This window comes from Lissotriton helveticus, chromosome 4_1, assembly GCF_964261635.1.
Source record: "Lissotriton helveticus chromosome 4_1, aLisHel1.1, whole genome shotgun sequence".
Lineage (NCBI taxonomy): Eukaryota > Metazoa > Chordata > Amphibia > Caudata > Salamandridae > Lissotriton > Lissotriton helveticus.
This window is the reverse complement of record NC_136063.1, coordinates 1,585,041,590-1,585,054,082: the sequence shown is the minus strand read 5'-3', so window position 1 is coordinate 1,585,054,082 and position 12,493 is coordinate 1,585,041,590. Positions and strand designations below refer to the sequence as shown.

At 42.5% G+C, this 12,493-nt stretch overlaps 1 protein-coding gene and 1 long non-coding RNA gene across 3 annotated transcripts in view; one reads left to right on the top strand and one right to left on the bottom strand.

Annotated features, from left to right (window-relative positions):
- Positions 1-8,877, bottom strand: part of LOC144829258 (uncharacterized) — a 72,002-nt gene extending 63,125 nt beyond the window's left edge. The window contains exon 1 of the long non-coding RNA XR_013610619.1: positions 8,759-8,877. This is a non-coding gene — a long non-coding RNA (uncharacterized LOC144829258). The remainder of the gene's footprint in view (positions 1-8,758) is intronic.
- The window catches only part of CDK13 (cyclin dependent kinase 13), a 777,929-nt gene that overhangs the window by 151,281 nt on the left and 614,155 nt on the right, over positions 1-12,493 (top strand). The window contains exon 1 of one of the 2 annotated variants that reach the window (XM_078688203.1): positions 9,320-10,536. The exons of the other annotated variant lie outside the window; for it this stretch is intronic. Coding sequence (XP_078544329.1) covers positions 9,914-10,536 — 623 coding nt within the window. The 5' untranslated portion in view covers positions 9,320-9,913. Of the gene's footprint in view, positions 1-9,319; positions 10,537-12,493 lie in introns of those variants that run through there. 2 annotated transcript variants of the gene reach the window in all.

The following is a 12,493-nucleotide window of genomic DNA, read 5'->3' as shown; positions in this document are numbered from 1 at the left end:
TATTAATTGTTTTAGCTGTGTTAAAAGCTCTGCTGCAGACATCCCATCGATGTCTGGATGTGGTGTGTATCCGGCTAGAACCGGCCACGTTGCTCCTGGTCTACCTAATGGACCGAGCCTGGTGATGTGATTATTATGTTTTAGGGCGCCATTAAATAAGAGCAGATGCTCTTGAAATTTAAGTGGTACTTCCACCTCCTCGAAAGGAGTGTACTCATTAGGAGGTTCCTCTGTTTTGTAATAGTGGAAGACCTTTGTTACAGCATTAGCTGCTGGAAAGTTTATCCATGTGTAGAATACCTCTGTCTGCCGATATTCGTGTGCCTCAATTACGAATATGACTGTGCCACCTCTAGGTGTCAGTCCATTTTCTATACGTTTTAAAGTTATAGATTTTCTTGTGTTGACCGGGATGATTATTATACCCGGGTCTGCTTCTTGCATAGCAGTATCAGCTGCTGCGAGTTCAGTTGCTATTCTAACTGCCTCTCTTTCTCCTTCACTGTCTGACATTGTACTGTCCAGAAGGTTATTTTGTTTGTTTGCAGATCACGTTCTTATGGAAACAAAGATTAGATGCACAATATTTTGGAACAGTGTATCCTTCAACGTTGACTAAACCAAGGACCATACATAGGAGTTTCCTCCTGCGAGGTCTGGCGGATATTACCTTTCACCCACTCCAGACGTCTTTGGAGTATTATGGGAAAAAAAGGGGTCTGAGTGAAAAAGCACGACTGAGTTACTCTAAATGTCTTACGTTAGTTTTATCGCCTATCCAAACGCGTTGGGCGCCATGTAGTGTAGTTCCTATTATCCCAATAGGCTCTGCGCATTGGAATAATACCTTCAATAGTATAGGCCTAGACCAGACGTTAACTAGGTCTACTACTGTCGATATTAGACTTAAAGTTTTGGGTTTGCCAGCTAGCTCAGAGTTCACTAGAAACTTTCTCGAATAGGCAAGGAGGAGTTGAACCTCCCTGGATAGACAAGAAGGGATTTAGTTTCTGACAACCATAGAACATGACAACTTTGCTCTCCCCTAATCAAGAGTGTATCTCTAGAGTCGTGTGAAAACAAAAGACGACTTATTTTACTCAGTCAGTACGTGCATTCTTAGTCTCACCAGATTGTAGAGAAAAGGAAGAGACGGGCATGTTCAATAAAAGATGTTATTTATTGATCAGTCTCTTTTCTCATACAAGAGAAATGGATCGATATTATTGCAATACTTATGGTTAAGTAAAGTGCATACATTAAAAGCAGAAGTATAAAATAATACTGTAAAAACATTGATATGGTTTCTAAGCCATATGATGGTTTAAAATGGATAAAATAGATACATACACATATACATTTGACTAATCGTACTCAACTGGTGTTTCTAACTACGCCTACCCCAGATGTACCTGACCTAAGCCTAATACGTGGGCGGGAATAGAAAGTAGCAGTTTAAGTTAAGTTTGTTTTGCCAAGTGACTGACTAAAGAATTCTCTGCAAGGGGTTATTCAGTTCTGTACCTGGAATCTAGGATGAATGAGGGATGGTATCTCTCGTCTCTGGTCTCGATATTCCAGGCTGCCTGCGAGGGCTACCCGGAAGCGCCGGAGCTGGATTTCTCGGCAGCAGAAAGCAGCGTCTCGTTCTCAGCGCGTCAGGAAGGCGGGGCTGCGCCAGCGGGGTCTGCTCTGCTCTGGGCTTTGGCAAGTCTGGCTGCTACGCTCTCGTCACCACCGCGTGTGTTTGCATAGGGCAATATCGGTAATATTTATACCTTTAAGGTGCCGAGATTGACGTAAGGATGGACATAGATACGTCAATAAGGATGTCATACGACCTGGTCGTTAGCACATTCTTTTGCTGAAGTTCTCGGTGAAATCAAAACAATGGCCGCAGGGTTTTTCCCAGGTTGTCATAGGTTTGATTTGTTTTGAGAACTCCGTATGCCTTATCAGGGGCTGGAGGAATATCGCTTGTCTAATTAGATGGCAAGCGTTATGACCTAATCAGATAACACGTTCCTGTGCCGTAGTGTGGCTTAATCAGATAACGGTTCCTGCATCATGGGGGTTTACTGCCTCATGGGATGGCTGCTAGTTAACTTGTTAACCAGAATAGGGTCAGGAATAGGGGGATCGATACAGAACCTATAGGAATACATCACACTATCACATGGCCTAAGTATATGACACTGTTTTGACAAAATGTATATTTTGAGTGTTCCACTGTGAGACCTTTCTCTTCTAAAATACTCAGTACCTTTCTTAACCTTAACAAATGTTCTTCCTCATCACTTCCAGAAACAAGAATGTCGTCTGGAAAAAAAACCAACACCTTGTTCCTTATTAAACAGATGAAATATCAATCGTTGAAAAACCGCCGCAGCCGAAGCTAACCCGAAGGGCATGCGTTTATATCGAAAACACCCAAAAAGGGTGATAAAAGATGTTAATTTCATAGATTCAGGTGATAAGAAAATCTGATGATAGGCGGACGACAGGTCGATGGTAGAAAACCATTTGGCATTATTCAAGCTGGAAACCATCTCATTTATTTTGGGTAATGGAAATTTATCTACAACTATATTGTTGTTCACATGTCTAAAATCTACACAGAGGCGAATCTTACCATTACTCCGTTTCGCTATGACGATCGGAAAAATCCAATCGAGGCTTCAATTGGTTAAATAATATCAGATGAGACTAATTTGTCAAGTTCCTTACACACTTCATCTCTCACCAAAATAGCAATATTGCGCCATTTGTGAACTTTAGGAGAAGGATCATCTTTTAAAATAATTTTGTGCTCAAAACCTTTTAGGTTACCTAACTCTTTGCTGAAAACATTTGGAAATTGTTTTAGAATTGCTTTACCAACTTCATTGCTCTCATCTATCACCAAAACGTGTTCCTTACTATTAGGATCTAAAATGATGTGTAGTTGCTTCTGATCAAACCAACCCAAAACTGGTGGCCCCTTTTTTGCAATGTATAATTTTCCTCTACACTCTCTACCTTTAAACTTGAAGCGAAACCAGCGATAACCAATTAGATTGATGGTTTCACCTCAGTATCCTTCAGGGTGAACATCAGGCTCCAATAACCGACTTCCGACTTTATGTACAAAAGAAGATTCCCAAAGTTCCTCATTAATAATTGTGTAGGGGGAGCCTGAATCAGCATAAATCTTTAACTGCACACATCCAATTTCCATAAGACATATAGGCTTGTAAACACGACTCGTCTCTGATATTCAAAACCAACTTATTATGTTTCGTTTCATAATCTTTATTTCGGCCAATTAGGCCATAAAAGATACAAATAACATTGCATGTGAAGCAACAATAAAATTGAAATTATTATAAAACATGTTAAGACAATATAAAAAAATTAGGACCAGCCATTAAGCATACTACTATTGTCGATGTCAATACATTGCAGGTAACATTTAGCATACATCCCTAGCTAGAAGGTACCTTCTCTTATACCAAACTGACCCCAGGTACTTAGCTAGTGCAAAAACTATATAGCCAGAAGGGTCAGTCTTAAAAACCCTATATGCATCTGAAAAGTTGGAAAACCCCAAATTTTTACATAATGGGACAATCCATTTCTTTCTCGCTTGTGCATAGGCTTTGCAAAAGAACAATAGGTGTAAGTCATTTTCATTTTCGTGTTTACACCCTGGGCAATGGGTCGGGGAAGATTCGGCCCATTTACTAGTGTAAGCCCGAACCGGTAAACTGCCATACCTCCATTGGAGATACAGCTTCCTGATCATTGTTGGAAATATGACATCTAATATAGTTTCAAACCTGTAGCTGTCCTTAGTTATAAAAAAGGATACCGTTAGGGTGCCTAAACCTCTTCCGTGTATGTGTGTTGCAAGTTTGCTGTCTTGATACTGGGTAATAAACTGCCTCCGTGTAATCCTAGGGCAGGCTGAGAGTGGATCAGACCATCAGTTGGATAACCCTAGTTTCCCTAATTCTTTCTTTATATAGCTAAACCAGGGGATTTTCCCAACATTTGGTAGGGTAAGAATTTCCTGCAGTTCTAGTCTGTAATTAGCTAACTCTGGTACAGACCATATCCTGCGCCAGAATAATAAAGGCCGTAATCCCATATCTTCGTCAAGGGGTCTCAAACCTAGGTCGAGTCTCATTGGCATCAAGGGAGTGCTAGGAGGAAGTGATAGGAGTTGTCTAATAAATTTATTCTCTGTAGCTACTAGGTCGTGATTACACGTGTGGCCCCAGAGTTCACTTCCATACATAGCCGCCCCCCGTGCCTGTGCTCTGTAGATCTCTAGTGAGAGACCCACCGGCTTAAAAGAAGATTTATTTCTAGTGGCAAGCTTACTAATTCCACCTGCTATCTGAGCCAATTTTAATTGAGATTTTTCCCGTTGGTGGTCCCACGACATCTTTTCGTTTAGGGTAATTCCCAAGTACTCGAAGGTACGGACCCTCTCTAGCCTGCTTAAACCAATATATGGGTTAGGGCGAGTCCTAGCTGGTGGATTGAAGACCATATATTTTGTCTTCAAAGCGTTAATCTCAAGGCCATGATTTTTACAAAAAGCCTCGAAACCATTAAGAACTCGCTGGATCCCCATCGGCGACTTGAAGAGCAGTAGGGTGTCGTCGGCGAACATAATCGCCAGCACCCTGCTGCCTCCAATTTTAGGGGCATCACTGTTTTCAACCGCGGTAAAGTGGGCAATTACCCCGTTGACGTAGAGGCAAAACAGGGTCGGTGCAAGCACACAACCCTGTCTTACCCCCCTGCCAACGGGGAATCTATTAGACAGTGCTGCCTCCCTTCCGCATCTGACCTGAGCATAGTTGTCAGTATGTAACCTGACAATCATGTCCAGGAGATGTTGCGGGACTCCCAAGCCAGAAAGGACAGACCAAAGTTTCCTACGGGGTACAAGATCAAAAGCCGCTCGTTGGTCAACGAATACAGTATAGAGGCTGCCACCCTCCAACTGCACCGTTTTCCAGAATATAGTGGCAAGGCGAAAGACTTGATCTATAGTGGATACCTTACTCCTGAACCCAGCTTGATATGGGCTCAGGACTGAATTCTCTAGCATCCAATCTAGTAGGTGGTCCAAAATCAATCTGGCAAAAATCTTTTGTGGGACGTCAATTAGGCTGATTGGCCTATAGTTGGCTGGGAGCAGAGACGAACCCTTCTTGAAAATTGGAACGATCTCCGCCCCCAGCCAAGTAGTAGGCACCGACATCCCACCAAGAATAGCATTAAATAGAGCCTGTAGATAGAAATAGAGCCTGTAGATAGGTACCTTTCTTAACCTTAACAAATGTTCTTCCTCAGCACTTCCAGAAACAAGAATGTCGTCTTGAAAAAAAAACAACACCTTGTTCCTTATTAAACAGATGAAACATCAAACGTTGAAAAACCGCCGCAGCCGAAGCTAACCCGAAGGGCATGCGTTTATATCGAAAACACCCAAAAAGGGTGATAAAAGATGTTAATTTCATAGATTCAGGTGATAAGAAAATCTGATGATAGGCGGACGACAGGTCGATGGTAGAAAACCATTTGGCATTATTCAAGCTGGAAACCATCTCATTTATTTTGGGTAATGGAAATGTATCTACAACTATATTATTGTTCAAATGTCTAAAATCTACACAGAGGCGAATCTTACCATTACTCCGTTTTGCTATGACGATCGGAGAAATCCAATCGGAGGCTTCAATTGGTTAAATAATATCAGATGAGACTAATTTGTCAAGTTCCTTACACACTTCATCTCTCACCAAAATAGCAATATTTTGACATTTGTGAACTTTAGGAGAAGGATCATCTTTTAAAATAATTTTGTGCTCAAAACCTTTTAGGTTACCTAACTCTTTGCTGAAAACATTTGGAAATTGTTTTAGAATTGCTTTACCAACTTCATTGCTCTCATCTATCACCAAAACTTGTTCCTAACTATTAGGATCTAAAATGATGTGTAGTTGCTTCTGATCAAACCAACCCAAAACTGGTGGCCCCTTTTTTGCAATGTATAATTTTCCTCCACACTCTCTACCTTTAAACTTGAAGCGAAACCAGCGATAACCAATTAGATCGATGGTTTCACCTCCATATCCTTCAGGGTGAACATCAGGCTCCAATAACCGACTTCCGACTTTATGTACAAAAGAAGATTCCCAAAGTTCCTCATTAATAATTGTGTAGGGGGAGCCTGAATCAGCATAAATCTTTAACTGCACACATCCAATTTCCATAAGACATATAGGCTTGTAAACACGACTCATCTCTGATATTCAAAACCAACTTATTATGTACATTCATTACTAAATCGCCATCCTCTCTTGTCCCATTCTCTCCTGTATCATCAGCATCATTCCCATCATCCATATTGTTTATGAATTTTACGTTTGTTTTTCCTTTTACAGGCTTTAGTGAAATGACCTTTAAGTTCACAATTGGTACATTTAGCTTTGAGTGCAGGACAATATTTGCTATCAGCTAAATGTTGCAAACTGCCACACCTGTAACATTTTGGTTTGGTTCCCATGTTGGAATTAGACTTATTATATGGAGATTTCATACCAGTATTATCCTTAAAAGGTTTCTTTTTTTCATTCACATTCACTTTAACAACAACCTCACAAGAACTGTTATCTTGCTTAAGAACGCTTGCGCACCTACCTGAGATTTCAGCTTTGCGTACAATGGCAACGATATCATCCAGAGAGGAATCACCATTTATCCAAAGCCTATCCTGAATGGAAGGGTTAAAAGCATGCATGACTATTTGGACCCTAATGAAATCCTCTTGGACACCAAATTTACAATCTAACGCTAACTTTTTCAGTTCTGCAAGATACAGATCAATACTTTCATCTTTATGCTGTTTCCTAGAAAATAATTTATATCTAGTGACTCCAATACACACTTTAGGAGCAAAGTAAGTATCCGGATGAAGTAAAGCTAAAGAATACACATTTAAATCACCAGGAAAACAAGGTTTAGTCATGCCGCATATACTTTTAGTCCAGCTGGACCTAAAGAGTGCAAAAGTAGTCTTCTTTTTTGAACAGCTGACATTTTTCCTTCTTCATCTAAGGCATCAATATAGTTAGCGAAATAAGATTTCCAGTCAAGCCATTTTAATGGAGGTTCTGTCCCAGAAACCCAAAACGGTTGAGGAGGGTTCATATTATAAGACTGATGGCTCATGGTGTAGCTCTAAAGTGTTGTCTCGTAGAGTTAAATATTATTTGATGAAAACGAGGAGAGAGTAGACAGCAGCTAAGTTTGTAAGGTATTAAAAAAAATGCACTGTTGAGTTACAGTTCCTCACAAATGTCTAGGTTTACAAATAAAAGAGAGAAAATTAATAAAATAAAATCACTTGCTGCCAAATGTGGATACAGTTTACCTTCCGATAACTTTCCGGTAAGGTATCCGCAAGATCCAACCTTCCGATATGACTTCAAGTAGTGTCGGAGAGATCGTGTCAATGAAGACTATTTCAATAGTTAAAATGGCCGCTGCGTTGGGTCACGTAGCATGACCTGCGTTAAGACTTATGTCTTGTTTAAGGAAACCAAGTACGGAAGCCAAAAGAGACGTTTAAAGAACGTCAATCTGAAGGGTTCTTCTGTTGCTACGGAAGGTAGGAATGGTGGCGCAAGCAGGTAGGCAGTTTAAAATCTTATTATTCTTTTTGCCGATACTCTCGTTGTCCAAAGGATAATCTCGTTGTCCAAAGCCTTCCAAGTCTGCAACAACATCAATCCGATGGGTTTTCTTCTGTTGCTAAGGAAGGTAGGAATGATGGCGTGAGCAAGTAGGCAGTTTAAAATCTTGTTATTCTTTTTGCTGATACTCACGTTGTCCAAAGCCTTCCACATCTGCAACACTGAAACCCACGACGGTTGACGACTTCCCAAAGAGTAGATGAAAATAGCTTTCAAAAATCTTCAAGGTTTTCCTTAAAATTTTCTTTTAACAAGGAAAGAAAAAAAAAATCTTCTGGAGTTCTTTGCGTGGGTGCGAAGCTGCTCAACACTGTTTCGCCAGTGTTAAGTAGGACATTGGATGAATAATATCATGTAGTCCTTTATTTTAGTCGAGGAGCTGAACAGACATTAGGCAGCTTCATCAGCAAGAAATCAACTGTCTCCATTGAATGCATACATTCCAAATGACAGCAAGGTATTCTACATGACATAGTAAGGTATTCTACATGACAGTATAATTCCACACTATGCTACCTCATTAAGAATGTACTAAAGAATAAGAACACAACACAGACCTTGTGGCAGGCAGACTGTCCGACGCACTGGTCTTAACAATTATGTTCTGGCACCAGGCACCGGAAACCATCGGCTCAAATTAAGCACTGTATGTAGGGACAAATGCCATTTACACTGCGTAGTTCTACTCCTAAGAACGTCCTTAGAAGCAGAATAACAGTCCCGTGTTATGACATTTTTCTGATTCTTGTTTTACGTATTATGTTTTATATTTTATAAATTTTGTATAAATTGTCAAAAGTATTGAGATATGTATTTATCCATGTTTTTAACGCACTGATAAACCAAACTGTATGAAATAATAACAACTTTGTACACGTTTTTTTTACAAAAAAACTCTTGAGAACAGCCTCTTTAATCCACTTTTGCTATAATTGTGAAGAATGTTATAATAAACTGTGGGAGTCTAATAATTTTGGTGTACCAGTTAAACTAGAACCTCTTACCTCTTTCTCGCATCTGAGTATTCTCGGATAGTTGGTTTGTTGGTGTTACTCTGACAGATTCACAACAATTCCTATACAGTAGTCCTGGAAATGTTAGCATTGGGTCTTGTAGAGTGGGACACCACTTGGTTTTTACTTCACTCTCCCTGGTCCCAGACAAATCCAGATAGGGGGCCTCCTAATTTTCCCAGTTTAGGGACAAATGCCATTTACACTGCGTAGTTCTACTCCTTAGAAGCAGAATAACAGTCCCGTGTTATGGGATGAACAACAACAAATACTAAGTGCTACACTCTTGCTACCGGATAGCCCATTCCTGTGCATTTGCATACTGTGTTCTTAGATGTTTGCGTGGCACTATGAATAATCCAGCAACATAGTATCCATGACTTTCTGACTTGATCGCATTCAGAATCAGAATTGAATGTGTAGGCAGTCTAATCGTTGTAGCTTAAAACACTGCTAATGTGTTGGGACGCCATTAGCACTGGACACGCATTGGCGTCATACGCACGTTGACGCTTTCTTGGGACTGCTGCGCAGCGTGCGCCGGAACAGGAAACCATCACTGACGGCCGGCGCTGGGGGAGGAGGAAGAGTAGGGGGGTAGCATTACGCTTTAACGCCAGGCGACGACAGCGTTAAAACATATAAAGGCAGGTGGTGCCATCTTTAAACTGTCCCACCCACGAACCCCCCCGTCTCCGGTGAGAGTCTTGATACAGCCCGAAAGAGCGGAGAGGCGATCTATTAAGAGGCACGGGGTATTAACAAAGAATATTTGACGTTCCCTTCCTCTCGTACTGTCAAGGCGTGACGTCATTGACCCCCCCCAATAGAAATCGGTGTCAAGAGACTGAGAGGCGCGTCTCAATTCCTCTCACTTTAATCTCGGGGGCTCTCCCCTCAATAGTAAACCCGATCGTACCAGGAAAAAGGTCATCCGAAGGGGACACGGTCCGGGCAGCATACGTCCCTGGAGCCTGTCCTGGTGGTGTGACAGAATTGATCAACGCTTCACTCTATTCCAAAGTCCTATCTGCCCCGTGTTCGGGGACTAGCGGCCAGGATGTGAGGACCTCTCCGGAGTAGTGCGGACACGGCACAGGTTCAAAAGGGCTCGGAGTCGCCGCTCTCTCCGAGGACGCGCTCCCCATGCCGGGCGGCGCTGCGCTGTTGCCCCTGCTGGGGGGTGGCCGGCGGCATCGGGGCGGTGTGGATCGGAGGAAAAAGCCTAAGAAAAAGACAGGGAGTCGCCGGTGGCGGCTGGGTCTGAAGCGGTCACCGCTGCCGCTGCTGCCCCCGGAAGCCTACGTGCGCCCGAGGGAACGTCCCTCTCTCCTTCAGCCAGACTACATCCGTGCTGCCGCACAGTCACAGCAGCCGGTCTCTCCATCGCCGGCGCCGCAGCCACCGCCACAGTACGACGACGTGAGTTCTCAGTCAGAGGAGGAGGAGGGTCTTTGCGAGGCTCAGAGCCCGTCCCCGGTGTCCTCCCCTAGCCGCCCCCGAGCGGCTTTGCCTTCTCTGTTGGACTGGGAACCGCTGCAACGGCCCAAACCCTTCCACTTGACCGCGCCCGGGCTGGCGGCATGCAGCAGCCCCTATGGCCTAACCAGCATGGGATATACTGGGGCGCCGTCCCTGCTGTCTGGACTCGCTTCCCCCGCTGCCTTTAGGAGGAGCCCGGTCTCCAGCAACCTGTACGGCACCACCAGCTCTCCTAGCCCCTTCCAGTCTCGCTACAGGCGCTCAAGGAGCATCAGCCCCATGGCCAGGTAAGTGACATCAACACATACACGTGCTTTCATAGACTTCCTGTTTAACAACCTGTTGTCAGCTTGTCCTATCTACCTTCACTGCTCAAACCATAGTAGATTCGGACAGATATGAGTCCCTGAACCAGTAAAACTTCTTTTAACCCGAAAACTGTAAAACTGTGCTATCGTACTTAAGCAAAACATCGATTGCCACAACCCCGAATGCCCCGCTCGCCAGCTTCACGCAGCGTATGATGGTGATCCAAAACCCGCCTCCTACTTTGTCTTTTAAGGGCCTGATACTTTTTTTGACAACTTTTGCATTAGTTTATATTTTCAACCTGCCTTTCATCCTTTTATTTTCTACATTCTTGGGAATAACGTTATAATTCATGGTTTGTTTTGTTAGTCTAATTTGGGCCTAGATCAAGGCTAAAACACAGAATCCCTGTTTTATAAATCGTTTTTTGACATCACTTTACAATTTTTGGAAAGCTGAATACCTGTTTAATCAGATTGCCCTCCGTGGCTAGCTTATCCCAAAGCTTGTACCTTGCCGTTAATGTTTTGAATTGTGAGTGACAGCATTCTGCTCTTTCACAAGGAGCATATCAGCACTCAAAGTAGTTTTGTTTAGTGCCAATAACTAATGTGGCAGTGTGTGCTTTTTTGAGACCAAAAACAATTTTTGCTTTTGACAATATTTGTTATAATGGTGAGGGCCCGGCAGCTCTCACATTAACAAGGTTTTACAAAAACCATGCCAAAACAAGTCACACATTGGCAAAACTAAAAAGCTGACCACCAATTTCAGACCTACTGGCGTTGCCAATGCTTATTTATTTTTATGTTTCCCATAATCTTATTGAAACTGGTTACATTGATTTTCCAATATGAATATTTTTGGGAAATACTATCATGCATCAACACATTTTACTAAATGATGCTGCAAAGAAATGGTACCTGAAATGTTACAGTAGTTCAGCAAAATGTTTTTTTCCCTACTTTAATTTTTATTTTTTTAGGAACATTTTATATTGAAAGCAAAGAATCAATAATCTTGATTTCATGCTTCTGCAAATATTTGCATTCTGGCAGGATTTTGTAGGGCCCCATATTGCTAAACTTTGAAACTGTGTGTACCTATTTTTATACTGGAACCACTGCCAGTAGTGCAGTCAGAATTTACATTTACTTAGAGCGCTCACCCTAATAATAAAGGCTTTAAAATAATGAACCATGAATACAAATTTGAACAGCATTAACATATGCACACAAATATTAACTTAACTGCAGGCAGTGCCTTTCCCTGACCCTTAATGTGGTACTGCAAACTGGCAGCCAAAGGGTTTGTGCTGCAGGGGGTTATACCTACTTGTCCCAAGGACAAAATATTCATTAAAACTTGTTACCCATGACCCCAAACAATATGTCCTGGGTGTCGGGCTATAGAAATTCCACATCCCTGCTAAGTGAACGTCTCCTTGTTGAGGTCGGAGGTAAACCATGATTTGGAGGGGGAATTTTTTGTGTTTTAAGTTTGAGCGGGGCACGTTGATCTAAGACCTTAGCAACCGTTTTGGTAAAGTGCTCAGTAAGTTCGTTAGCATCGATAGAGGGTGGGATGAGACGAAGTTGGGATTGAAGTTTGCCATGGGGGATTTGCTTAAGATTTCTGGTCATAGTCGTATCTTTGTTTTTAGCTGGGGTGGGCGAGGTTTGGGGGAGATCGTGAATAATATGAGGTGATGGTCGGACCAGTCGATAGGGATGATGTTGGATAGGGCCGCCAAGTCAGCGTTGGAGAGGATGGCGTCCAGGATGGCTCCTTTAGAGTGGGTAGGGGAGTGGCAAAGTTGTTTGAGGTCGATAGTCTCAAGAAGATTAGAGAGAAGGCTGATTGTGGGGTCATCTGGATCATTCCAGTGGAGGTTGGGATCTCCTAGGAAGAGGTTTTTGGAGTTGGAGAGTGACG